Below are 27,866 nucleotides of genomic sequence, written 5' to 3' on the forward strand. Positions count from 1 at the left end.
TCTTAATTTACACTATATAATTAAAATTTTGAAGTTCAAATTAAACTTATTCTTTTTGTTTGTAACAAAAAGATCAAGTGAGACACTATAAACAATAACTACTTGAGATATAATATTTGTCGATACTATCATTTAAATAGATATAGCATGTAAACTGTCGATCGCTATTATTTACTATTTTTCTTGAATTATTATTGAATTAACTTTACCATGTTTAACATTAAGAATTGTGTCATATTATATATGTAAGAACTAATAAGAAGTCCTTAATGGAAGTTTCTTCCATCAATATTTGTCTTTCTCATCCTTATTATACTTCACTTGATTTAAATCTAGGCGTTTCTCTTTCTTGTTTGTCGTAAACTTATACAATTTTTCATCCTGACTCTTATCTCCTAGCTCGACATACAAGTGCTCGAAAGTTATCATCTTAATAATTATCGTAAAAATTATTAGTATTTTAAATTAATTTTTTATTTCATTTAAAGGTTACGAGTATCCCTAGGTTATGTCCAAAATCTCATAGATACAATAAATTTATTTTTTGTGTGATTTTATACATATTTTTTACTTATGTAACATCTAAATATCTCTCACACGCTTTAACTGTGGAGGATCACGAAGTGCAAAAGCTATATAAAACTACAAATAAATAAATTCAAAAAAAATAAAAATTTTAATTTATTAAAATATATCTTTAAAATTTTAATCCTAATCAAAAGAAATACTTATACTTTATCCTAAAATCTATTGCAAAACGCCTTTATAAGAGTCAAATTTAGGAAACTTTAATGAAGTTGCAATTTTGATACTTTTGTCCTTTCGAAGTAAGTCATGTTTTAGAGTCTATTTGGATAAATTTATACTTTTTATAGTATAAACTAAAAAGTTCAATTATGATTTTCAATTAATCTTAATTTTTTGGGATTGGAAGTGCTACAAAATATTTTTTTACAATTTTTATTTTAACAATATAAAAGTACTTAAAAAGTAATTTAACTTGAAAATATTTAAACTAAGTCAATTTATAATAAGTTGGGTTTCATATTTATCAATATTCTTTCAATTTTAATCTTATTTAAACTTTAAAAATTAAATAATAAAAACTACTAGTAAAAAAAAACTAGTACATCTTTTACAAGAGATATTCACCAATTGTATTGAATCGAAAAGCCACGTATATAGCAAATTTCTTTTAAAAAAATACTTTTATCATTCATTCCTTAAATTTTTACCAATGAATTATCAATTGATTTACTTAGACAATTCACGATTAATATATATACACATATTTGCTCAATTCTCTAACACATACATATTCTATTAAAAATTAATAAACTCATTCGGAAACCACCTAATTCGAGTCCTACACCTAATCCTTCATCATTAATAAAAGAAATAAAATTAAACTCAATATGACATAATAAAATAATAATGAATTGCATATAATTTCCCTAACAACCTAAGTTGCCTTTTTTGTCTTTTTTTTTTTCTCTTCTTTTCTTTTGGTCTTAATTCAGTTTTAAGTCAAAGACCGTCAAGTTTCTAACAATCTTCCTACCATATTCAAAACACTACACTAAAAAACATATTATCTTATTTAATTAAAATTATTTATTTTTTCATAATAAAACATTTTAGACACACATAATTTTCTTTTTTAAAATGTCATATTAATTATTAAGTTAAATAGTAACTCATGAAATAAAACGAAGAAAGTCAAGTCAAATAAGCACAATTGAAACACGTCATATTTTTATTAAAGGTTATTAAAATTTTATTTATATTCTAGTAAATCAACTATGTCGTGTTAGTTCATCTTTGACCGTATTTAATAAAAGATTGTATAGTATTAAGCTACTAATTGACTTATATAAGTATTATTACTTAAAAGAATATAACAATATAATAATAAAATTTTATAGGTAAAAGTTAGATTAATTAAAATTAAATTTGAATAACTAATTAAGTAAAAGAAAAAAGTTAGGAGCTATTATGGAGATGTTATAGAAAAATAATAATCTAAAAAGCTTAAATAAATAAAATAAAATAATTAGAAATGCAAGTCAAATGTTGAAGACCGAAGACTGTTGACTTATATATGCTTGGTCAAACCAAATATATATATATACTCCTAGTATAACTCATGAAAAATAATTAGGAGAATAATATTTAATGTCAAAGACGAAGTATAGAGAAAAATAACTAATTTTTCATAATATATTTGATTAATAAAAATGAAAATATGGAAAATAATTTTTCATTCTTTAAAAAGTAATAAAATTTATGTATTTATCCTTTTTAAATTATATTTATAACATTATATTGAATATATTATTATTAGGTCATTATTATTTTTTTATTATCCGATACTCTTAGTTGCTTCCATAATCCATTGATTTTTTTGATATAATATACCGCAAGACTTCGTAAAGTAAAACTAATTGGTATTTTAAGAAGTTTGTTTAGAACTATTAAGGGTAAATAAGAGCAACTGCATTTAGGGTTGTTCAAAATCAAACTCAAATCGATAAAAAAGTTATTGATTTATGGTACTCAGTTATTAGTTTAGTGGTTTTGATAACGGTTATGATTATTTTTGTTATTGAATTATCGATTCTTAACGGTTTTGAATTTTTTTTTAACCGATAACCCGATAGTAAATTAAATAGTTATATTTATACCATTTTGTATATAAAGTCCTCGACTTAAAGTTTGATTTCCTACTTTTATTTTTGATTGTCTCGAACATTTGGTTATTCTACAATGTAAAAGGTTTGTTTTTTAACAAGATAACTTATGAACTCAAGTGCATGGTTTATTTGGTTTCACCTTGTTTATAAGTGATTTTCAATGTTTTTTCTTTTGTGTCAAATCTTAACGGCTAAATCGATAACAATAAAAAATCAATAAGCCAATATGTTAATGTTCTGTAAACGATTTAGCATCTTTACGAACCGATAATCAATAAACCAATTCAATAAACTTCAAAATCAAACTAAACTGAATGATATTCGGCTCTAACTACATTCACTCAATAAAGTTTATTAGACAGTGCGTATTCTAATAATAACACATAATTAGTTTAAGGGGGAGGGGGATTAGTACTAGTTTAATTCATTATATCACATTTATTGTATAAAAAGATATGTGATTATTGATAGACAGAAGATTAATCATAATATCTATTTTCAGATGTCAACAAAAGTGTCACGTATGCCAATTTCTTTGTTACGTAAAGGTTTTCATTTTTTAATTAAAGTTGAATGAATTATTTCATAAGTTGAAAAATACGACAAGATGTTATTGTTTTTCCTTCTTAAATGATAATGATGCAAATTGTAAATGTAGAAAGATAAGTTAGAAAATAATTGAAGAATACGGCAAAAATATCATATATATTGTTCTTGCTTAAATGATAATAATTAAAGTTAGAAAAATTAAAGAATACAAAAACTATCATATTTTCCTCCATGCTTAAATTTAAATGATATAAATGTGAGCAGTGATTGGAGGCCTAAAATTAAATTTTAATTCAAGACCTAAAATATAAATAAACTTCAAATAGTATTTATTTAAAATCTATTTTTCTTACACTATTTAAGATAAATAAAAAATATTATTATTTTAATATTATTTTTTTCAGGTATTAGTTTTAGATAAAGTTTTATTAACTAAACATTGAAAAACATCCTTTCATTGAGGCAATTAGTATATGAATTGTTAACATAATTATAATTCTATAAGTAATACGTTGACAATTATTTAATAAAGTTAAGAATTAGAACCATAGAATTTGACACAAAAAGTTGATGACTTGATATATCCCATTTTAATATGCTCGTAATAATGTTTGAAACTATCATTTAAAAAGAAATAAAAAAGAATTTGAAACACACTTTTTTCAACACTTTTCACTATTAATTCTTATTTTTAACAAAATACAAAGATGTTAAAGCGGGTATATATATATATATTTTCAAAACGTACATAATTTGACTCTCAAAATATAAAATATTTCAAAGACAAAATTTTAAAATCTAATCTAAAATATATGATCTATGACTAATTTAATAATATCAAATTTCTCATTTTCTCCGTGTATAGTTTTTGAAATTGAAAATTATATTTAGACATACATTACGAAAAAGTTTATTTTCCCAATGGATATTTAAAAATAAATTTCTAAAATCTAATCTAAAAAATATATGATCAAGTGCTTACTTATATCATCAAATCCCTCATTTCCTCCCCATAATTTTAAATCAAATCTCTCGTCCCCCTCCGAAAAAAAAATCTTAATTACGATCTCAACAACCCAAAAGTACCAAACCTCATCAAATCTAATATATAATTTATGATCAACTACTAACTTAATTTCATCAAATTTTTTAAATTAATGTCACAACAACCCAAAAGCACTAAACCTCATTAAATTTAATATCAAATGTGAACTTGGTTTCATCAAGCCCCCTCATCCCCTTCCATTTTAATTAGTGTCTCAAAAATCCAAAAAGCATGAAACTTCGTTAAATCTAATCTAAAATATATAATCAAATGCTGATTTAGTTTCATCAACCCCCCTCCCCCCTCCCGAATTTTAACGAATATCTTAATTCAAAAACATTAAATCTTATCAAATTTAGTCTAAAAAATATAACCAAACTTTAGCTTGATTGTATCAAATTCCTTATCATAACTCCATATAACTAATATATATCAAACACTAGCTTAATTTCATCAAATTTCTCATCTCGATCGAACTCTAGCTTAACTGCATCAAATTCCTCATCATAATTCTATAACTAATATATATCAAACGCTAGCTTAATTTCATCAAGTTTCTCGTCTTGACACCCCACCCTCCTCCCCACACAATTTTAATTAGAGTCTCAACAACCCAAAAGCACCAAACCTTTTGCCAAATCCACCAACCCCCCCAAAAAAACTTCTTGAAAGTCATGTTACATCCTTTCCCCCACGCTGTCCATATATCTCAACCATAAATTCCACTCTTAATCGAACGGTCCATATAATTCCTTATGTCCACCTACCAAGAAATATTCACATAATTCATCAAACGGTTCATTTTAATTAAATCATTTTAAATGGACCCCTTATCAACTCACCTACCATATATTACACCCATTCAAGCCCCCCTCTATTTATACCTCAATTCACTACTTCAATAATCAGGATCTTTCTACCCATCCTCACATTTATTTTACATCATTCTCTCTTCAACAATCTTTTGCTCTATACAAATTTCTTCAATCTTTTTCACTAAACCAACCAACCCCTTTACATTTCTTGGACCATTTCACCAAAACAAACAACCCCTTTACATTTTCTTGAATTTTTTCACAACCCCTTTTCATTTTCTTGAGTCTTTTCACCAAAAAAAAACAACCCCTTTATATTTTCTTGAATCTTTTCACATAAAAATCCAATCTTTATACACTTTCTTGAAAAAAAAATGGCTGGTGTCATTAATGGTCAGCAAGATTTGGACTTTTGCATCAAAGTGGATCCATTGAACTGGGAAATGGCAGCGGAGTCATTGAGGGGTAGCCATTTAGATGAAGTGAAAAAGATGGTGGCCGAGTTTAGGAAGCCAGTTGTAAAACTTGGTGGTGAAACATTGACAGTTGCACAAGTTGCTTCAGTAGCTGCAAAGGTTAATGTTGAAAATGTGAAAGTGGAGCTTTGTGAGGATGCTAGGGCTGGTGTTAAAGCTAGTAGTGATTGGGTTATGGAAAGTATGAGTAAAGGGACTGATAGCTATGGTGTTACTACTGGTTTTGGTGCTACATCTCATAGGAGAACAAAAAATGGTGGTGCTTTACAAAAGGAACTTATTAGGTAAACCATTTTCTATCTAACTTGCTTTGTTTTAGATCATCAACATATATGAGATGTCTACTTTGTGTTAACCTATTTAATGCATATTTAGGAATATAAGTTTTAAAATTAAAGTGATTAATGTTGAATTAGCCTATTAGGATTGGTAGGATTTATATTTAAACTGTCTTTATTTTGGAGATCCTGTTTATATAAACTTTGTCAGAAAGAATCTATAGTTTCTGTACAGTAGGAAGAGAAGATCAATAATTCACTATTTTTTTTGGCTAAAAGTATATGTCTTTTTAAGAAAATAGTAGCTGCCTGAATATTCTTAAGAAGAAAATATTGAGTGTAAATTAAAGAAAATTAGTAGGTGGGCTTTTATGTAGTGTAAGAAAATATGTAGGTGTTTTTTAGCGGTCAACAAAATGGAAAAGAAAATTATGTTAGACTAAAAAAATAATTTTTTGTAGTCATAGAAAAATTTATATGAGATTTATTTTAATCTAAAAAGGGGAAAGTGTGAGATAATATAATTTTTTGGGCACATGTAAATAGTTCATTTTTTCCTATATTTTTTTGGTGAGTCTCAGTGTTGTCACTGTTGTGCCATGTGCTACCTTAAATGACAAAATTTTCCAGCATTTTTTTCTCTTTTTGGGAAAAAGGTCAGTTTGTCATTTTTTTAAAAAAAAAGGAGTAATAATGGCTCTAATCACATTATTCTTGATGAGTATAATAATGACTTATCACATTTTTCAAGCGTTTTCTTAATGATTCTGACATTAGGCCCATTCCTCTCTTTTTACTATGAAAATAATATTCCCTTTTAAAAAAAGGATGAATTGGATTGATTTAAAATGGAATTTAAAAAAAGAAAGATTCGTGGTTCTAAATTAAAGTTATATCAACTGTGCATCGTGGTCTTAAATATGCTATGTAGAAAGTTAAAGTTAAAGTGTTGTCAAAAAGGAAAGAGATCATTCTTTTTAAAACAGACGAAAAAGAAAATAAGGTCATTCTTTTTTAAACGGAGGAAGTAATAATAATAATAATTCCAATCACATATGACATGTCGTTGTGGGGCATATCTGATTTTTGATGTTATTGGTTTGACAGATTCTTGAATGCTGGAGTTTTTGGTAATGGTACTGAGTCATGTCACACATTGCCACAATCAAGCACAAGGGCAGCCATGCTTGTTAGGATTAATACTCTTCTTCAGGGGTACTCTGGCATCAGATTTGAAATCTTGGAAGCTATCACTAAGTTGATTAACCACAATGTCACTCCATGTTTGCCTCTTCGTGGCACAATCACTGCATCCGGTGATCTTGTTCCTTTGTCCTACATTGCTGGATTGCTCACTGGCAGGCCTAATTCCAAGGCTGTTGGACCTAATGGTGAGACGTTGAATGCTGAGGAAGCGTTCCATGTTGCTGGAGTTAATGGTGGATTTTTTGAGCTGCAGCCTAAGGAAGGACTTGCTCTTGTGAATGGTACTGCTGTTGGTTCTGGTTTGGCTTCGATTGTGTTGTTTGATGCTAATGTGCTCGCGGTATTTTCTGAAGTTCTCTCGGCTATTTTTGCTGAGGTGATGAATGGAAAGCCCGAGTTCACTGATCATTTGACGCATAAATTGAAGCATCATCCTGGACAAATTGAGGCTGCTGCAATCATGGAACACATTTTGGATGGGAGTGCTTATGTGAAGGCAGCTCAGAAGCTCCACGAAATGGATCCTTTGCAGAAACCAAAGCAAGATCGTTATGCTCTTAGAACGTCACCACAGTGGCTTGGCCCTCAGATTGAAGTTATTCGTTCTGCAACCAAGATGATCGAGAGGGAGATTAATTCAGTGAACGACAACCCCTTGATTGATGTTTCAAGAAACAAGGCTTTACATGGTGGCAATTTCCAGGGCACTCCCATTGGTGTCTCTATGGACAATGCTAGATTAGCCCTTGCATCAATAGGGAAATTGATGTTTGCACAATTCTCCGAGCTTGTCAACGACTACTACAACAATGGGTTGCCATCTAATCTGACTGCAGGAAGGAATCCAAGCTTGGACTACGGTTTCAAGGGATCTGAGATTGCTATGGCTTCATACTGTTCAGAGCTTCAATTCTTAGCAAATCCAGTGACTAACCACGTACAAAGCGCGGAGCAGCACAACCAAGACGTGAACTCCTTGGGCTTAATCTCAGCAAGAAAAACAGCTGAAGCAGTGGATATCTTGAAGCTAATGTCATCCACATACCTAGTGGCACTTTGTCAAGCTATAGACTTGAGGCATTTGGAAGAGAATTTGAGAAATGCTGTCAAGAACACGGTGTGCCAAGTAGCTAAGAGGACCTTGACAATGGGTGCCAACGGAGAACTTCATCCATCAAGATTCTGCGAGAAAGACTTGCTCCGCATTGTGGACAGGGAATACCTCTTCGCTTATGCTGATGACCCCTGCAGCGCTAACTACCCACTGATGCAGAAACTGAGACAAGTCCTCGTAGAGCACGCCTTGCAAAACGGTGAAAATGAGAAGAATGCAAGCAGCTCAATCTTTCAAAAGATTGTAGCTTTTGAAGAAGAGTTGAAGTCTGTTTTACCAAGAGAAGTCGAGAGTGCCAGAGTCGCGTTGGAAAGTGGAAACCCCGCGATTGCAAACAGGATCAACGAATGCAGATCATACCCGCTCTACAAGTTTGTTAGGGAGGAGCTCGGGACGGAATTGTTGACAGGAGAAAGAGTAAGATCACCAGGTGAAGAATGTGACAAGGTGTTCACAGCAATGTGCAATGGACAAATCATTGATTCATTGTTAGAATGCCTTAAGGAATGGAATGGTGCTCCACTACCAGTCTGTTAGAAGTGAAGCAACAGGTTTTATTATGTTAAATGTTTGTCAATTACTTCAATTATTTTTTACATTTACCATTTTGGAGTTAAAAACTAAATATGAACTCTCTTGAATATATTGGTTTGTAGCTATATATTATTACAAGTCCTTTTTTATTCTATGAAAATAAAAGAAAAGTGACCTTGTGCTTATATGTTCTGTACCTTTTGTATTTTTTTTTCTTATTGTAATTTAGTCATATAAATAACTTTCTCAACCACTAGGGAGAAAGTTTTGTTACTCCAAGATGAAAATCATTTTTTCAACTTTGGAAAAAAAAAGTGATTTTTAATTTTTAAAAAAACACTGAGAAGTTTTTATCGTGATTCATTTACTATCTAAACTTTTATTTTGCAGGATGGTTCAATTCCGCCACTCCTTAATAATAGTAATATAATTGAAATGACATGTCACTACTTCAAAAGAGTAACATAAAGCATAGAATTGGAGTATAGTCAATACTTTCCACTCAATTTTTTTTTTCTCTCTTTTAACAAATCACAAGTGAATTATTGAGTGGATTGAATTTTACTTAAAATGTTTTTCAAGTTTATAATTCTAGATTCAAAGTTATTGTTGATAACTAACCCATTAAAAAAACACAATAATTAATAAAGCAAAAGAGAAAAAAGAATGATAATTTATGAACATGGATCAATACTGATTAATAAAATATATTAGGTCAAAAATAAAATTTTAACTTGCAACAATAACGTAAAAAGTTAAGATTCTGAATAAATCGAAAATAATGTATTTGAGCTATTAGGTATCAAAACTATTGGAATACCAAAACATATAATAAATAATAATGTGGGTTCTTTATGCCAAATTTTAGGCCACATTATGTTGGCAAAATTCTTATTTTTATGTGATTTTATTTCACTTTCTATTTTTTATGATGCATTTGTTTAAAATATATTTTAATTTTTGTCATATATTTAAGGACCTTTTAATTTTTAAGTTTTCTAATACTTTACCTTATATTTAGGACTCCCAAAATTTCAAAATATACTTCCTTCTTTATCAAATATTTTAGGACTCTTTAATTTCAAATATTTTAATTTTTAAAGATAATCACATAGTAATTTGAAGAAATCATTAAATTACAATTTTATCTATTACAAAATCTTTTTAATGAAAAGCAAAGGGTTAATATATAAAGATTTTATGACTTTATTATAACTAATTAAGATCGAAATTCTCCGAGTAATGAAGAATAAATTTTTATTAAAATATAATATTTATATCAAATTATATTACCTGAGTTCACTATATATTGATAGGATCCTTAGATTGATTAATTAGTGTTAGTCATAAATTATATATTAATATGGCGCCCGCCATATATATTTATTGAATCCATATACATATTAAACCCGAAAATTTATTAGGAAAGGAGGGGAATGATATTTAGTTTATATATTATTTTTTCCTAAAAAGAGGTGACATCTTTTATCTTTTTAATTACACACTAAAGATTTTATTTGTTAATTTGATATCTCATCAACCAATGTCCTTCATCCAATTTCCATGATGTGTAATTGATCACTAAAAAGGTCAATGTCTTCTAACTAATATTTCATGTCAAATTTGGCAAAAAAAAAAAAATGATTTTATACTTTTGCCTTGTTTGCAGTGTATGAAAGGAAGCATATGAGTGGATCTTTTTTTTTGGTAAAATACATGAATATGATTTTTAATTTGATTCAGTTGATATTTAAATCGTTTAATTTTAAATATGCATAAATAAACATTTAAATTTATATAAAACTGAACAAATAGATATATATGACAATTTATATATAATGCAATTGAACTAATTTATATTATATCATGTATTACACATATGTTCACTAACTTATTCAAATTTATACAACTTACATAACTACTCGTACAAGCCTAAAAGTAGAAAACATAAATATAAATTTGAAATCAATTTAAAATAGACATTTATATATTCTATTTTATATATTATTTTCAAAAAAATGGTTGGTGAAAAGACCCCACCAAAATGAAGTGGACCAACCTACCCAATTTTGAACTTGGAGATGTGAAAAGCCTAATGTCACGCTAGGTTAGGTTTAAAGTTTTCTTGATAAATAAATTATGAATTTAAACTCCATGTTAACAGTTTTTCATTATTTTAGTGTAATTTGACCGAACTTAATCAAATTTATTATCTTTACTCCTACTACAAGTTGATCTAATTATAAAATAATCAGTTATTAACATTTTTTTTTGAAATGAGAGTAACTTACTCGTACACTAGTCTAATACTTAAAAATTTTAATCTCATACTTTTTTCGTTCACGATTCATAAGAAAATAATAATTAATATAATTATTTTCTTTTATTATTTTTATTAATTGTTGTTTAGTATTAAATTATAACTTTTTTTTTAAAAAAAAATTAAGTAATTAATATCAAAAATAAATTAAAATAAAACATTTTCATTAATGTACAACATACAAAATATATTATATATAATTTTAAGTAGGAAATAGCTATGTAGTAATATTAACAATAATCATATAATTGCAAACTATCGGCTCTATCATTCCAATTTTGATAATATTTGATCAAATACAAAATTTAATAATAATAATAAAACTTATATGTATGAGAATATAAATCACTTTACTAAAAATAGATTCTAAAAATTAACATTATAAAAAAAAACCAATCTACAATAAATATATAAATTGCATCCTATCTGATGTCACGTGTATTTACTTGTTCAATTTTATTAAGCGAAAACCAAAGTAAATGAGACAATTAGAAAATAATCATACTAATTAATTAAAATTTTACAATAAAATAAATGGTGTCACTATCATTTACCCACTAATTCACCAACACCCGACTCCGCTGCTTTATATAATGAGTTCACACACCTAAAGCCGAATTTGCATCTAATTTGAGATCTGAAACAAACTCCAAACATCATATCAAAAAATGGAGTATGAAGGAATTCTGTTGGGTATGGGCAATCCATTGCTCGATATCTCAGCTGTTATCGATCAAGATTTCCTAAACAAGTAACGATTTTATCACTTTTTTTCGATTTTTTTTTAGCTAAATCTAAACTGTTTAGTTTGTGCAGTTTGATTCCATAGATCTGGTGAATGCTCGATGTTGATTTACATTATTTACACTTATTGTTGCATTTTGAATTTGAATCTTCAGTATTTGTCCTATTATATATTGTTTTTAGTTTTTAGTTTATAGTTTTAGAGTGAAGTTGTATAATAGCTTTCGAAATTCATTAGTTTTATCTGGATTTGGATGTAAAATCATGTTTTTATGTGAATGCTATGTTTTTAAATCTCAGGTATGACATCAAGATGAACAATGCTATACTTGCTGAGGATAAGCACTTGCCTATGTAAGTTACACTGTGTTTTCCATTTTAGCTCGATGTGTTTATCCACATTTTATAGCTTGTGATAAGAGATTGTATTTTTGTGTTTGTACTAATTAGTTTTTTTCGTTCGTTTTGATAAGTTTGCCTCTGTCATTTGTTTATTTATCGTTTATATTAATGCTCGCACGTACATATGAGTGATAATTCAGCTGATTGGGGTTCAGAGGTACTGAGTTGCGGAATTGGTTCTTTTCCTGACCGTCATTTGGGTAACATTGTAGACATAGCTTGCTGTTGATTGTGCTAGTTATTTATGTGCTGTGTAAAACAGTAGAGAATAGGTCTACTTCCTTTCTAATAGGGGAAAAAAAGACAACTTTTTTGGGGAATAATCAGTGACTGTGAGTAAGATAGATGGAGTATACCGTGTTTCAGAGTCATTAATAATGTACTTATGGATTAGAATGATTTGCAAGTTTATTCGGCAATGAGGATTTTATTCTGAATTATTTATGGAAGATTGATTATAATATTTCTTGCAGTTACCTGATTTCATGTGTAAAATAACTAATGGGTTGCCTCTGTGCTTATCCGCGTTGAATATTTTTTTAACGCCATGTAGAATGCAAGCTAAAAATAATACAAAGCCGCTTAAAAAAAGCCCTATTTTGAATAGATCTGTGCTCATTTTATTTCAAAGTACAATTTCTAGTCAATTTGGAAGTTATAGATAGTATCACCTCACAGTATTATCCCACCATGTTATTGTGAGAAACTAGGTTCCATGGTTTCTTGATTATTCACTTTGAATTACCCTTAAACCCAACTTTTGAATATGACTTGTCAAAAACCAATTAATTTCGCATGTGAAATCACAAATGCAGTGTCCAGAAAATCAGTATATTTCTTCTATGGATAAGCTTAATGCTTTCATAAGTGCATGTCTGGTTACAATACACTCTGATTCAAAAGATTAGTCTTGTACAGATATTTTACTGGTTAGAGTTAATCTTGTTCTTGGTCAGTATGAATTGTTTCTTTTAAAAACGGGCCTATTACTTTTCTGATATTAAAGGTGAAGTCTTTGCCTTGCTGAATAGTTGTATGTTTGGAGTACAAACATGAACAGAGTAGTCACTAGAACTTATTGTGCTGAAGAATTAGTTGGGTCCTGTGCCTTTACAAGTAAAATGCTTTGTTAATTTAAAGTGCTGATAAAGTAATTTTATATCCTAGGTATGAAGAAATGACATCCAAGTATACTGTTGACTTCATTGCTGGAGGTAAACTGCCATCACTTGATCCTTGCTTAGCAATATCTGTATTGAATGATATTTTGCATTGAAGAAAGCAGGATGCACTAAAAATATTGTCTTTACAATTCTGAATTGCAGGTGCAACTCAAAATTCAATCAGAGTAGCTCAGGTGTGTTGTCATTTTGTTTTTCCCTTGGTTCTTGCTATCTTACATGGCCTATTTAGTCCAGCAGAATTAACTTTTCATTATCATTTGCAGTGGATGCTTCAAATTCCTGGCGCAACAAGTTACATGGGCTCTATCGGGAAGGACAAGTTTGGGGAGGAGATGAAGAAAAACGCGCTAGATGCTGGTGTTAATGTAAATTCCTTGTCTCTTTTCTCCTTGTCTGCTTTTTTCTCTTCTCCTTTTTCCCCAGGTGGGGATGTGGGGTTAGTATGAATACTTTCAGATTTATCAACTCATCATTTTGCCTTGTTCTTGCTATCATTTGGAGTGAACATGGTAAAGAGAGACTTTAATTTCTATGATCTTTACACATGGTTGTAATTAGGTTCACTACTATGAGGATGAGAGTCCAACTGGTACTTGTGCTGTCTGTGTGCTTGACGGCGAAAGGTTAGTCTGGAGCAGTTTGCCTTTCGTTTTACCTCCTTCTTGTCGTATAATTAATCTCTTAGCTTATGAGGAGGGTGAAGAAGAAGAAAATATATTTTTCAATCAGAAAAAGTTTAAAACATGATAAACTCATCTTTCTCAAGATTTCAGTGCTTCTTACAAATCTGTTTGGAAACAAAATTTTCCAGGTCACTGGTTGCAAACTTATCAGCTGCAAACTGTTACAAGGTTGACCATTTGAAACGGCCAGAGAACTGGGCTTTGGGTAGGAATCCTTACTCCTTTTTTTATTCCCACGCAAATCTGTAATTTTTATGTTAAACTAATTTTATTTGTATATAGTGGAGAAGGCCAAGTATTATTACATCGCTGGATTCTTTCTCACTGTTTCTCCAGAATCTATTCAGCTGGTTGCTGAACATGCAGCTGCTAAGAACAAGGTCTGACTGTTGACATTGTTTGTGTTTGACCGCTTTATGTAGTGTTAAAATGAGCGATCATATAATTTCCTAAATACTGCAGGTTTTCTCAATGAATCTTTCAGCTCCATTTATCTGTGAGTTCTTCAAGGATCAGCAAGAGAAAGTCCTGCCGTAAGACCAATCTCCCACCTATTTAAGGTTACTTGACTGTAGAAGATACTGATTAGGCCTTGCATCTCTTGTTTTCAGGTATATGGACTTTGTCTTTGGTAATGAAACGGAAGCAAGAACCTTCTCTAGAGTTCATGGCTGGGAGGTAATGGATGACTAACTGCAACATTCTCATAGTTATTTGGGTTTGTGTTGTATAGCTAACTTATGCTGTAATGACCAGACTGATAATGTTGAAGAAATAGCTTTGAAGATCTCCCAATGGCCAAAGGCATCAGGAACTCGCAAGAGAATCACTGTCATTACCCAGGGTGCTGATCCAGTTGTTGTGGCTGAGGATGGGAAGGTGAAGCAGTTCCCTGTAATTCTATTGCCAAAAGAGAAACTTGTCGACACCAATGGTGCTGGTATGTGGTTTATATTAGTTTTGCTTTTGGGTTAATTTCATGTAGTCATTGAACTTAATTTCATTACAACAATTAAATCACAAAACTGTTTTTGGACAATATAGTAACTCAATTGAATACACGTTACCAAGCTGTAACTGAACCTTTTTCACTGTTACTGTAACAGTAAAGTTGCTACTTTTACCCACTATAACGTCCCAACCTAACCATCAAGATGATTAGACAGCTATGGTTGATAAGTTTTGTGACTTTTACTATTGTAGTGGGTTAAGTTTAGTAACTTCAATGTCACAAGATAGTTTTATGACTTCATTATTATAATGGAAAACGTTCAAGTGACCCATACAAGAGATGAACCATTGTATTCTGTCATCTTTGCCTCTGTACTGATGAAACTGCACCCAGTAACACATTTAACAAGCTGAGTTTTTTATCTAGAAAATCCAAACGATACAGTGGGTAGGAACCAGAATCCTAATTTTACAGATTTCTCATTGACCAAGCTACTTTGCCACTTTCTTTTTTAAAAAGAAGACGAGAGATGTTTTTGCACCTACTTTTATAAAGTTTTACAAGTTTTTTTTGGAAATGTGAAGTGTTTACCAATTCTTATAAAATATAGCACTTCCTAACTGCCTCTTGTTACTTTCTGGGTAATATATTTCTTCAGCTAGAGTAAAATCAACTAGCATGACTCGGTTGAATTATGTCCTGTGATGCATTAATGATTTATCATGTACACACCCTGTTCTATAGTGAAATTACATAATTTGTGTTTAAAAACTTTTGTAGGGGATGCATTTGTTGGAGGTTTCCTTGCACAATTGGTCCAAGAAAAACCTATTGCAGATTGTGTAAAAGCAGGATGTTATGCATCAAATGTCATCATCCAGAGGCCTGGTTGCACATACCCCGAGAAGCCCGATTTTTGAATGAGGGCTTGCCATTTTCTTACTCCAGTTAATCAGTAATATTTTCAGCTTCTTTTTTAGTAATTTTGATTGCTTGAGTTATGCCTGTTGCTAATGGTATTTCCATATCCTAATTCCTATCTCATATATTGTAAGGGATTTTATTATGTTTGTTCTCCATCATTTGAGAATAACATTATATTGTAATTGCAATTACGATGGTTCTATCTATAGTTTTTCATTCGTAATAAGAAAGTGTGTTTCATTTACTGCCCTTTGTTTTTATATCATGGAAAAGAGGTAGTAGCTAGATGCCTCTCCAACGCCAACGCCTATAAATCTATGTGATCTTTTAAATACATGAAAGATGTAAAACAATTTCATCATACAACAACTCAATTTTTGTTAAAGGTTGTGTGTCGAATTTAATTTTGCTTATGTGATGCGCCAAATTAAAAGCATAGCCGTTGGTTGCCACAAATTGACTTAAGTTTATGGTTTGCCCAGCGATAGTAGATCTTAGATGCTGATGGGTAAGAAATAATTATTAGAAAGCAAACAAAAACATATTTAGTGTAATCCTATGACACAAGAATTACGAAGGCTTAAGCCTTACAAGAAAGAATTTAAGGCTATATTAAAATTTGATTTTAGACCAGAGCCGTCCGTCCATGTGCCTTGAATTAACACAAAATAAGCATCAATTTGCATAAGATGCAACCGACAGATTTAACACATACAAGTTAAATTGTGATAATATCGACTGATATAACTTCACAAAATTTCACATACGCCACTAAGTGACTTGATGAATGGAATGTCCTTGTGATAAAAGCTTGAACAATCTTTTTTCATTTGAGCTAAACTTTTTGGATAATGCGTTATGCCTAAGACCTAATTTTATATAGTATCATAGCCTTGCTCGATGTGGCCCCTTAGGAAATCGAATAGTTGTCTGGATGACAACATCCCCCGGGCCATGAATGTGCACGTACTGGACCAGACAATGTATCTTTGATAGATAATATTCGGATCCAAACACGACGGGTGATGAATGAAATGTCCCCACATTAGTAAATGAATGACGATATTCTGGGCTCCTTATAAGGCTTAAACAATCCTCCTCCCTTTAAACTAGCGGTTGGAGGTGTGACTTAGGCGCAAAATCTAATTTGACACGATTCTAAATGAATTTACCGGCTTTACTTTTCTTGCCTTAGGAAGTAATGCTTTTAAGATACATTAGGCAACGAATACACACGATATGATATAATATAGACTTAATAGATGTCAACATTCTATCTATGAGTTGAACATCATGAATTAATGAAATTTAATCACAAGGTATGTATATGATTTAAACATCAAAAACATATAGAGATACGTCTATTTTTTGGAGATGTGGCACATCTAATAACACTTACAAATATGTTTTCATCACAAGGGATCCATAATTTTGACTCAACATGATTGTAATCATAGAAATCTTCTTGTGCTTGATCTAACAATGCTTTGAATAGTGGATGCTTGAGCAAAGTAATTTTGATTACAAATCTCTTTTGGTATTTTCCTACATACACCACTAAGTGACCCTTTGGAACATCTCTAGGGATATTATTATCTTCTTGCACAAATGGCCATTTTGTCCACTTACAACATTTGTCACAATTTGTTGCACAAGTTATCACTTTTGTGCCCATCTTTTGGCATGCCTTGACAAATTTTCCATCCATCATTTTGATAATATATCCTTCTTTTTTTGGTAAAGAGAGTATATAGAAGAAGAGGAGAGAATGGTGTTTGTATGGAAGTGAGATATGTTTGTGTGTGTATATATATTATTTATATGTACAAGAGCCAATCTTTTTGGGATCACTAAAAGGTCAACATACTGTTGAGTAACTGAGAGTGGCAAAGCATGTGTGATTGATATTATGAGGGGTTGGAAAAAATAACTCCAGCATAAAATAACACATAGATTAATATTGCGATGCTTGTTTGAAAATCAGAAAAAATAAATAAACATTATCACTATAAATTTGTACTGTCTAATTAGTTGTACTAAATAATTATTCTCTGCATAACTATATACAATCCTTTGAAGATAGTATATCTATAAACGATATAAAGATAAAAGTATTTTAAGAGAAAAAAAAAGAAGATAAAAAGAAAGTAATTATAACATAACATTTTCATGTATTATTATTGACCTTATATTTGTTTATGATTTATTTTACTTGTCATATTTGTTATTTTAGCATATCATTAAGAAATTGTAAACTCAATTTAATCCTATTTTTATTTGAGAATAATTGTTATTTTTTGCTTCTCGAGAATAATTAGTAAGTTGACGAAACCACCCCTAACCGTAGGTCAAGGTGGTTCTTTAACAGTACGCAGTCATGTACTTCTAGATACGATAATGTACGAACAGGCAATTTTGATGAATAAAGAATATTGTGCATTTTGTAAATTATCAAAAAATTGCTCTATTTTTTTTTTCATCTTTGTTTCTGATAGGCTAATTTTAATTATTTTTTATTAGTGATGTGCTGAAAAATTAATTTTGGTCCCTACAGATGGAAAAACGAAGTTGATAAGATATGAAAAGATGAAATCATGAGATAAGTTTCTTGGGGAAAGTGTATTGCCCATCTCCCACTAATTATATAATTGTTTGTCACAACTCATAAGTAATTAAAAATAATACTATATACTTTAATTAGAGGAGTGGGAAGTGGGGGCTAGAAATCTAGAATTGAGTCATGTTCCTCTATAATTTCACTTTGATTGATCAATAAAGATTTTGACTAAGAAGAAAATGTCGGTAATATTAAAATTAATTGATGAAAGAAAGTAACTTATTAGCAAATTAGCTCTTGAATCTCGCTCATTCACATTTCAAAAGTTAGGCTGAAGAGAAAAAGATTAATCGATCTTCATAATAAACACAAGATTCTCGTCCCTCGCGATTGTTCTAGACCTGGGGTATCCTCGACCCCCTTCAATTGGCGTAACTCCTTGGGGGCCTCACATTGTCGAATCAGGCATGGTTCTGAGATCATGCAAAATTAGATTTCGAATTTGATTTACACTCTCAAAAAAATTTATCCAAGATTTATAAGGAGCTCAAAACTCTCGTTTGCCACCGATTTTCCATTCCATACCTCAGGTATTCAGAAGGTTTTGAATAGCTTGAAATGATTGAACACCTCTGTCATTAACCAATAGATTGAAGGTTCAAATTACGCTAGAATATAAGTGGATACATTATTGGTTCTCCGAAAGAATGAGTGGAGTAGGGTGAGAGAAAAAACTTGATCATATTATAACATGTTAAGAGTTTCTTTAAATTGACTTAACAGATCGCTAATTTGCACTACATTAATAAATGATCTTTAGCGATAATTAATGACAATTAATTAATCGCCACTAAAAATGTAATTTTAGCGGCAATTAATATTCTTTATATATGTCTCTAAAGCGTTTAGAAATGTTTAATCCAATGACAATTTATTAATATCGATAAAAAATTTAATATTATAATCGCTAAAAAATATTTTTGTTTGTAACGTCGATAACAAGGTTAATTGTATTGGAAGGATGATTATCAAACATTCATCCAATTAATTAGAGCACTGCATTATAATTAGGTGAGTGGTGGTGACATTAGCAAATTCCATGTTAAAAAGATAAAGATTTGAACCGATCTTTTATAATCATCATTTGACCTTTTAATTTTCTACACTAGGTAATTTTTTATTTAGCATGTACTTTTTTTTATGCTAGTGTATTTATCCTTTCATCTTTAATTTTGCATATAACAACTCATTAATGCACTCAAAGTGCCATCTGCCGTACAGTAGTAAAGGAACCACGTTTTTTCTAACACTTATTTAAATACACATATATATACTCTTTCTATTTCGTAATATCATTTGATTTGACACGATATTGAAAAAAGATAAAAAAAACTTCTGAAATTTATTTCTATTTTATTTTATATGATCCTATTTAACTTGATACGATAATGACAAAAAAGATAAAAAATTAAAGGAACTTCTGAATTATAGTATATGTTTGTTCTTAAATATTTGTACGACTGAAAATCATTTTTTATCGAAGGTAAAAAAAATATAAAATTTATAATAATATGATATATTATTTTTAAAAATGTACTAAATTTTAGTATATGCGAAATTTAGGACTTTATTTTCTTGGTAAGTGTGAATATTGGGGAACTTTTTCTGGCAATGTAAGGCTGCAATATTTTTGCATTTATCCAAAGGCAAAAAGCACTTCATTAGTGGATCATGGTACCTACAACTTCCTGCTTCTGTTTTTTATTAAAAACAAATTTTGTTGACAGTCATTACAGTCTAATTTATTTTATTTTAATATTTTTAATAACATCACTTAAAAAAAAAAAAGAGAAAAAGAGTGTAGGTAGAAAGGATGGGCTTCAAAAGCTTGTTGTATTTGAATGTTTTTTCAATACTAATAATATTCCTTAATATCGCAACAAAATGGAGTTTACTAGCTTTCTTTCTTCCTTTTTTTTTCAATACATCTAATTATCATGATTCATGACTTAAGTTTTAGACATATTAATAATGATACGATATATCAATATTCGATAAGTATGATAGGAGAAGGGTAAAATGTACACATGCAGTGACAAAATTAGAAATTTTGTTAAGAATATCTAAGATTTAATATATATGTATGAAAATACAATTTTTAACCTATATACTTCATACAATCTTCTTATATAGATAATTACAAGTTTTTGACGATGAATGTCTGATTAGCCACCCTGAATTAACTGTACCCCTAGCTCATGGAGGTAAAGAAGTTATTTCTAAAGGACAGACTTAAGTACATAAAATAGGAGGGTATTACATTTCAAAAAAAAAAAAAGAATGACAAGGGGAGCTTGATCTTTGTTTTTGTAAGCAGTATATCAAAGAAGAATATTGGTCATGAATTACAAAAATAATGAAATGATTAATATTAGCATGGTGTCTGTCTTGCTACCTACAGGCATAATATTCTTACAACATATCACAAAAATGTGATGTCTTAATCAAGGAAACTTTGGCTGTACATTAAGGAAGTTTCTTCGAAATTCCATGTTTTTATATTCCCAAACAAAATTTATTTTCTAGACTATTCCATAATGATTTTTTTGGGAAAAAAAATTGTTTCTAAAATTTATTTATATAAGTTGAAGTAGGATCAGTATGGTAAAATGACCACGTGTAAAAAGAATTGTCTGGTGCATTAAATTCTTACTATGCACGAGATTTAAGAAATAAATTAACCACAATGATATATTGTACGTGATCTTACCTTACATTAGGTTATTTCTATTGCTCGAATCATGCCCTCCATATTATTGGACTGAAGACTAAATGGTGAGGTCTGACAATTAGAAACTCTCGCCTTACTGTTCACCATTACTACTAATTAACATCCAGTAGTACTTGAAGAAACTCAAAATTTAACTCCCAACAGAAAGTTTGGAACAGTTGAATAGTATGCAGGTGCATTCAGAGTTTACGGGGTTTGGAGGCATCGAGAAAATGAATGGTCTTAAACTTTGAAATCACATGCAAAAACCTTCAAGGTCAAATGACAAACTTGTTTAACTCGATGTTTTTTCATAAGACAAGCAAGATCAAAAGTTCAAAATCAACTAGCACCCACCAAGAAGGGTTGTAATTGGAGTAACAAAAAAAGATCTTGAATTTGAATTTACCCAACTACAGAATCACCTTTGTTATAGAATATTGTACCCTTGACTTGTAGAACTTTCTGACATAAATCCAAATTTTATCAAGCTCCTAAGTACCAAACACCGGAGATGAAACCACACCCAAGCCATTCTTGGATTGAAACATTGATTAAGTAGGGATGTAGAGCACATGAAGTTAGGGACCTACCACCAAAAGCCCACGGGGAGGAGATCACAACATTATATTGCAAAGAGGGCTAACTTCTGGCAATGATTTGATTAGACAGACTCTGTACACTTGCATTGCACGTGTATTTTCTTATCTGGCACCCAGCCACAATATCGTCCAATACTAAACTATTTTCTTCCACAATATTATAATTTTGACTAGAGATTTAAAAACCTTTTTTTTTTTTGGGATGAAATTTACAATTATCACATTGGCAAAAGGAATAGCATAGAGTTCAACTCTTTCCTGTTTCATTGACAGTATCAGCAGAACCTGCATTGTGGCATTACAGGAGAAACTAGAACTGGAACAGAGCCACTCCCCATCCTTGAACATACACAAAAGCAAAGACAAAATACTATTTTAAATGTCAGTGCACAGATAATATTCAAGACTGTCCTTGTGCCTGTTTTTCTCCGGTTGAGTCTCCATTAGCAGCCAAGCCTCTGATTTTTACATCATAAAATACTTCTTCAACTTTCCTCAGGTCATATTTCATTCCTGCACAAAACAACAGACTTCAACTTCATAGAACAACATGATTTGGAAAGTCAAATAGAAGAAGCACTAAAATCAAGAACCAAATCCAAGAATATTTGAATGTAAAGGAAAATACAAGTTATGAATACTTGCACATAGAGAATGAATGCACCCTTCTTAAAGATAAAGAGGAAATGTGCATATTGAGTAACTTCTTGCCTTACATAGAACCAAAGAAAGGTGGGAGAATTCTGTGGTCCTTCAGCCAGGAAAAGAAAAAGGAATAATGCACTCTGTCATATGATCAAGGGCAGCAACCTAATGTTGTGGATTGATCAGGACTAGTTTTAACATGCATTCACACACTGGTTTATTGTGGAACATACTTTTTTGGGAGGTGAAGATGATCGGTCTAGCTTCGATGCTATTTACTAATTACCCTATTTAGTGAAACAGTCAAAAAGTCACCTTATGTCCACATTAAAATTAGTTTATCGCTCAAGCTGGAAAAGTTAAACTGACTGGTTTTGGAAAATAATGCATTTCTTTTACCTCTTTCTATGGTTGGTAAAAAAATATACACAACTTATGTATGTTGGACAATTCGTCTGATTTTCTTTTCTTCTGCAGACCAGCAGTACTTATACTTTAATCTCTCTCGTCATGTCCTCCAGTTTTGATTAAAACCACAAAGTTACCAAGATTAGATTTTATTGTTTCCTTTGTGTTTCATTTCACACGTTACAAGAGCAAATTTTAACTGAAGATACTTTGAAATCTTAGTGATCTAAATATGCAAATTTATAAGGATCTTCGAGGAGAAGAAGGACAATCTAATTTATATGGAATAGCAAGCTCACCGTCAAATTTTTTGCGCAAGAAATCATTTCTGAGATTAAGCATGCGAAATGCTGCATGAAGATCTGTCAAGAACTTCAAAACCTTCCGTGGGCAATCGTAATCCCCAGCTGTCACTTGGTTCACCACATATCTAGGCTGCAACACCATTAACACATGATTCACCAATCCAATAACAGATATTATCAATAGCCCTTCCTAATTAGTTTGGCTAGGAATCCATTGCTTGAAAATTTTGCATATCAATAGCATTATGAAATATTCACAGCTAGCAAAGACCAAAGAAGAAAGAACTGAAGACAACCTTAGGCATATTCCTCTATACATTAATTTTCACAAGCGAAGCTTTGAGTCAAACCATGACAGAGCTACCAAGATTAAGTTAAGACATATAAAACAGAAAATCCAATATATTTTGGGTTCTAGTTTTTGTGCTTACCAACTCATTGGACATAAAACAAATACCTGCCAGAAAGAAAAAAAAAAGTATTACCACCTCCAAAAAAAATTGAATCGAATAATACAACAATGGCTGCATATTACACAATGAATTCCTTAGACATGTGGTAGATAGAGCCTCAAACCAACAGAACCAAATAATCTCCAACACTTTTAATTATCCTTGAAACATTTCCAATAGAATAACAAGAAGTTTACCCATCAAAAAAGAAAGAAAGAAAGTTTTATACCACATATTACTGGAAAATTAGAGACACTCACCAATAAGATAGTCATCAACATCAAGTCCAAATTCTGTTGGTGTCACTACAAGTAGAGAAGTATGAAAAGTTAAAAACATAAAATATTCTGTAATCCAACCAAAAGTTAAACACATAGATCAAAACTGATACAAATAAACATGATGTTTTTTTTAAACAAATCAACATGATGTTCAGTTTGAATATCTAAGAGTCTATTCACCTCTAAAGTCAAGGGAGAATTGTTCTGCAGAAGCAGCCAATTAAAGAGATTATTTTTGCTTTCAGTTTTAAATTGGCTTTTGCTTTTAAAGAGGTTGACACTCCCTCATTGGCATTTCTTTTTTTTTTTGAGAAGGGGCTCCCTCGTTAGCATTTGCTGTCGGAGAATTCAAATATAGAAGTTCTGAATCAATCCCCATAAAGAAAGGTGATAACAGTCCAAGAACTGTAGAAGGTGCAAAGAGAGGTATCACCAGGCACTACAGCAAGGGTGAGTGAGCATTTGAGCATCCCTGCTCCCAATGATAATTTGAAGTTTCCTTGTCAAACATTCACTATTTAACTCTCAATGTTCAAAGATATATCATTTGAATTCACCTTAAATTGGTTATGAAAGTAAATTATAAGATAGGAAAAGATAATGAGAAATATGAAATTTCCTTAGAGCGCCATGAGGTACAAAGAAACAATATTGATATGAGGAGAACAGCTTAACATCACAAAAAAAAAATGCTGCAGCCTGCACCCGATGTGACTAGTGTAGAGTATTAAATAATTATGTTATACTAAAAAATACCAAACGCATTTTGCCCAAGAAAATATCCAAGCACCTCTTGGGAAAAGGAAATATGATAAACAGAGAAAAACTTACACCCAAGTTTCTCTTCAACTTCACTGTGCAGAACAAGAGTCCCTGTTTCTAACCAATGCATAAAAGCAAGCAATGAGACCACGGTTTGGGTTTCACTCTTCCAATCACCATGATACCTAATCCACAAAAAAATCCATAATTACAAGGTCTGAAAGGAAACAATAAAATAACCTAATATTGAGAAATCAAGTAAAAAGGGTAATAATTCTAAGTATCACTCACCGGTAATACTGACCAGGGCATTCTCGTATAATTTCTGAAAGCCGACTGTAAAGTTCCTTCAGCACTCCAATCTGAGACTTAGCCCTCTCGATAACCTCTATTGCAGCATAGAGAACAGAACAATATTACACTATGTCACATGTCAAAAGAAAATCTATGCTAATAATAAGAAGTGCAAGAAACTAAAAAGTTGTCTAGACATTTCTTTTCTGAATTTCCTTTCCATGACCTAGTAAAATCTCCCCGATATATCAGCTAATGCAATTATCGTCAATTGTATTTTTTGAAGTTATTAACAGAAAAATTTGAAGATTAGAACTCTTGGTTAGTGATTTGAGTGGACGCAGATTACAGACTACCACAGTGTGGGTACTTTTGTTTTCATATTTCAATAGCCGAGAAATCTCCGAGAGCCAATGCGCACAATTTGAAACTCAATGAATAATGCGCCCTCCGCTCTATTCTTCTTCATTTAAATACCAAACATTTTGTCCATAGTCAGGTTTGAGCCTATGATGTGGACCTAACCACACATCACGGGATCTCTTACCACTAGACCAAAGCCCTGGGGGGCACAGGGAAAGTAACATTTTGAATTGTTCACTACTGATACAATTTATGATGAAACCTGTATGAATATATTGTCATAAGCACTTACCTATATTACATATTGATTGGCTTTATGCATGCTAAGTAAAGAGAAATACCATTCCCTTCATCAATTCAGTGTTCTAATCCCTACAGTCTTAAGAATGGATGTTCTGTACTGCTTTAGAGTTTAGGTTTTTTTTTTCCATGTACGGCTCTAGGGGTCACGGACTAATAGTTAGTTGGATAACTAAGAATGCGGATAAGAGCAATCTCGCATTTGATAGACTTTTTCCATCTTTTTTTGGGGAATCTACAACTACATTGAATTAGCAATGATGGGGTGATTATGTTGGCTTGGATCATAGTTATGGCATAATGACATATTCTCCCTCTTATTTAAGTAAGTCAAAGAGTGACCTTCTCTTTTGCATCACCCTTTATCCTCAATCTTTTCCTTCCCCATCGGTGTGCTCAAAGCTCAGCCACCCTCCCCGTGCATTTATTCTCCCTCCATGTTTTGGCCCCATTATTCTGCCACATTCCAGCAATTCTCACCAACTTGTGTTTCTTAGTTTAAATAATTTGATTAATCTTATTTTTCAAGTATGAACTATTAATCTGCATGAAGGGCATTCTGAAACCAAAAGCTAACAACTTTGCACACTATGTATGAGCATGCTTCTAATCAAGTAATCATAGAAGTAATTAATCTTTCATTACATTTTATCTTAGCTCTTTCAAACGATTTGAGTTCAGAATTTTAAAGTTGTGTGAGGTTTGCATTCTTTCAAATGTGAAGTGCCTCATACCCTCACCTCACCAACCAAATCACTCAATCAGCGTGAAAATAGACAATTCCTAAGACATTTACACGCTTTCAGATAAATGTTTCAATCTTCACTTGCTCCTGATGTCCACACTACAAACACACCTAAACTCAAAACATCTTAACCATACACAGGCACAAATAGTTTATGCAGCACAAACATTTCAAAACACAACATACAAACATAATGTAACAAGATGTGAATGGTATAACGAAACTGAAATTCTGAAAATGTGAAGGTTATATAGAGCTAAATTTACATCTAACATTACAAAAAACACCTAAAATAAAGTACTAATTTTGATTTTTTGAAATACCAGCAACAGGGCGAGACTGATGAACGAGAAGAAGGCTAGCATAAATGAGCCTAGTAACTGAATCTATCTCCGTCGCCACAGCTCGTATCCGCTCCCGGAGATTCCCCGATTCCTCCAAATGATGGCGGAAGTCTTCGAACTGTTTCTCCAGTTTGTCCGACGAAGGATTGAGGAAATCACCACCCGCCATTAGAGTAGAGAGAAATGTAGAGTGAGAACGAGGTTTGCAGAGAGAAGAAGTCGAAGAGACAAAGGTGGATTTTTGGGTAGAAATGAGAAGAAGAGGGAAGAAGGGTTTAGGGTTTAACAAGTAATGAGTGAAAAGAGTATTTCGAAATGCCGATATCATGTTTGGGGATAGTGGGGAAGAGTCTAATTGAAATATAGATTGGTCACTATAGTGCTTTTTTTCAAAATAATTTTGATGTTTGGTTGGAAAAAAAAATATTTAGTCAAATTGATAGTAATATAAGCAAATTCGATAGTATTTTATGATGAATATTTGAATACGGAACAGAGAATTATATTTATATGTGTGTTAATTGTCTTAAATAAGTTATACGGATTAAGTATTATATTTTTATATGATATGAAAGTCAAGTTTACTATAGTGTTTCTGGTTAAATTTTTGGTTCACACCCTAATTGGATCTGACGACAGGTGAAGAGATTAAACTCTCACATTGATTAAGGAATGAAATGACGATTTGCTTGTATAAATTTGAATAATTTTTTCTTGTAAATTATTTTAAAAGGTTAAATTAGGCCCCGTGTCATCATAGGTCCAAATTTTATTCAAATTTAATGATAATATTAGCAAACTAGATAGTATTATGTGATAAAATATTTGAATACGAAAAGGGATGTGTGTCAATTGTCTTAAATAAGTTATAAGAAAATGGTTTTTATATCTTTATATAATATGCAAATCAAGTTTATTTATGTTCGGACATTTGGAGCACGCTTCAATTGGACATGAGGTGAAGAGGGATGTTAGAGTGGATTAAAATCCTATATTAGTTGAGAAATGGATTGGCGTACAGATTTGGACTATTCTTTCCTCGTGAATTATCTTTTAGAGTTTGGACTATTCTTTCCTCGTAAATTATCTTCTAGAGTTAAGTTAAGCCTCGTGACACCA

General features: G+C 31.1%; 4 protein-coding genes across 4 annotated transcripts; 2 read left to right on the forward strand and 2 right to left on the reverse strand.

Annotated features, from left to right (window-relative positions):
• Nucleotides 1-5,136: 5,136 nt before the first annotated feature.
• LOC101243656 (phenylalanine ammonia-lyase 6) lies at nt 5,137-8,895 on the forward strand. The gene is made up of 2 exons (XM_004249510.5): nt 5,137-5,862; nt 6,964-8,895. The coding sequence occupies exons 1-2, from the start codon at nt 5,477-5,479 to the stop codon at nt 8,711-8,713; spliced, it is 2,136 nt and encodes a 711-aa protein (XP_004249558.1). The 5' UTR covers nt 5,137-5,476; the 3' UTR covers nt 8,714-8,895.
• Nucleotides 8,896-11,565: 2,670 nt separating this feature from the next.
• On the forward strand, nt 11,566-16,163 carry LOC101251530 (adenosine kinase 2). Its single transcript, XM_004249538.5, has 12 exons — nt 11,566-11,781; nt 12,075-12,128; nt 13,344-13,390; nt 13,502-13,533; nt 13,624-13,725; nt 13,919-13,983; nt 14,172-14,248; nt 14,326-14,423; nt 14,506-14,576; nt 14,655-14,721; nt 14,800-14,983; nt 15,776-16,163. The coding sequence occupies exons 1-12, from the start codon at nt 11,699-11,701 to the stop codon at nt 15,913-15,915; spliced, it is 1,020 nt and encodes a 339-aa protein (XP_004249586.1). The 5' UTR covers nt 11,566-11,698; the 3' UTR covers nt 15,916-16,163.
• Nucleotides 16,164-17,078: 915 nt separating this feature from the next.
• Nucleotides 17,079-17,941, reverse strand: LOC104644403 (auxin-induced protein 15A). Its single transcript, XM_010314044.4, has one exon. It carries the CDS (start codon nt 17,628-17,630, stop codon nt 17,259-17,261), a length of 372 nt encoding a protein of 123 aa, XP_010312346.1. The 5' UTR covers nt 17,631-17,941; the 3' UTR covers nt 17,079-17,258.
• A 4,148-nt stretch (nt 17,942-22,089) lies between these two features.
• On the reverse strand, nt 22,090-27,226 carry LOC101263654 (uncharacterized). The gene is made up of 7 exons (XM_004249579.5): nt 26,727-27,226; nt 24,993-25,089; nt 24,771-24,886; nt 23,919-23,963; nt 23,638-23,663; nt 23,201-23,336; nt 22,090-22,361 (listed from the first exon to the last, which is right to left on the reverse strand). The coding sequence occupies exons 1-7, from the start codon at nt 27,073-27,075 to the stop codon at nt 22,249-22,251; spliced, it is 882 nt and encodes a 293-aa protein (XP_004249627.1). The 5' UTR covers nt 27,076-27,226; the 3' UTR covers nt 22,090-22,248.
• Nucleotides 27,227-27,866: the final 640 nt, after the last annotated feature.

The sequence above is a fragment of the Solanum lycopersicum genome, chromosome 10 (genome assembly GCF_036512215.1).
Source record: "Solanum lycopersicum chromosome 10, SLM_r2.1".
In the NCBI taxonomy this organism is placed as follows: domain Eukaryota; kingdom Viridiplantae; phylum Streptophyta; class Magnoliopsida; order Solanales; family Solanaceae; genus Solanum; species Solanum lycopersicum.

Bases quoted from the DNA above. Each gene is read 5' to 3' on its own strand.
- LOC101243656 (XM_004249510.5), top strand. From the start codon at position 5,477: ATGGCTGGTGTCATTAATGGTCAGCAAGATTTGGACTTTTGCATCAAA. The intron at 5,863-6,963 runs GTAAACCATTTT...TTGGTTTGACAG, and splicing joins TTACAAAAGGAACTTATTAG to ATTCTTGAATGCTGGAGTTT.
- LOC101251530 (XM_004249538.5), top strand. From the start codon at position 11,699: ATGGAGTATGAAGGAATTCTGTTGGGTATGGGCAATCCATTGCTCGAT. The intron at 13,984-14,171 runs GTTAGTCTGGAG...AAAATTTTCCAG, and splicing joins TGTGTGCTTGACGGCGAAAG to GTCACTGGTTGCAAACTTAT. The intron at 14,424-14,505 runs GTCTGACTGTTG...TAAATACTGCAG, and splicing joins ATGCAGCTGCTAAGAACAAG to GTTTTCTCAATGAATCTTTC.
- LOC104644403 (XM_010314044.4), bottom strand. From the start codon at position 17,630: ATGATGGATGGAAAATTTGTCAAGGCATGCCAAAAGATGGGCACAAAA.
- LOC101263654 (XM_004249579.5), bottom strand. From the start codon at position 27,075: ATGATATCGGCATTTCGAAATACTCTTTTCACTCATTACTTGTTAAAC. The intron at 25,090-26,726 runs GTATTTCAAAAA...ATGCTGCAATAG, and splicing joins TCAGTCTCGCCCTGTTGCTG to AGGTTATCGAGAGGGCTAAG. The intron at 23,664-23,918 runs GTGAGTGTCTCT...TCTTTCTGGCAG, and splicing joins TGTTGATGACTATCTTATTG to GTATTTGTTTTATGTCCAAT.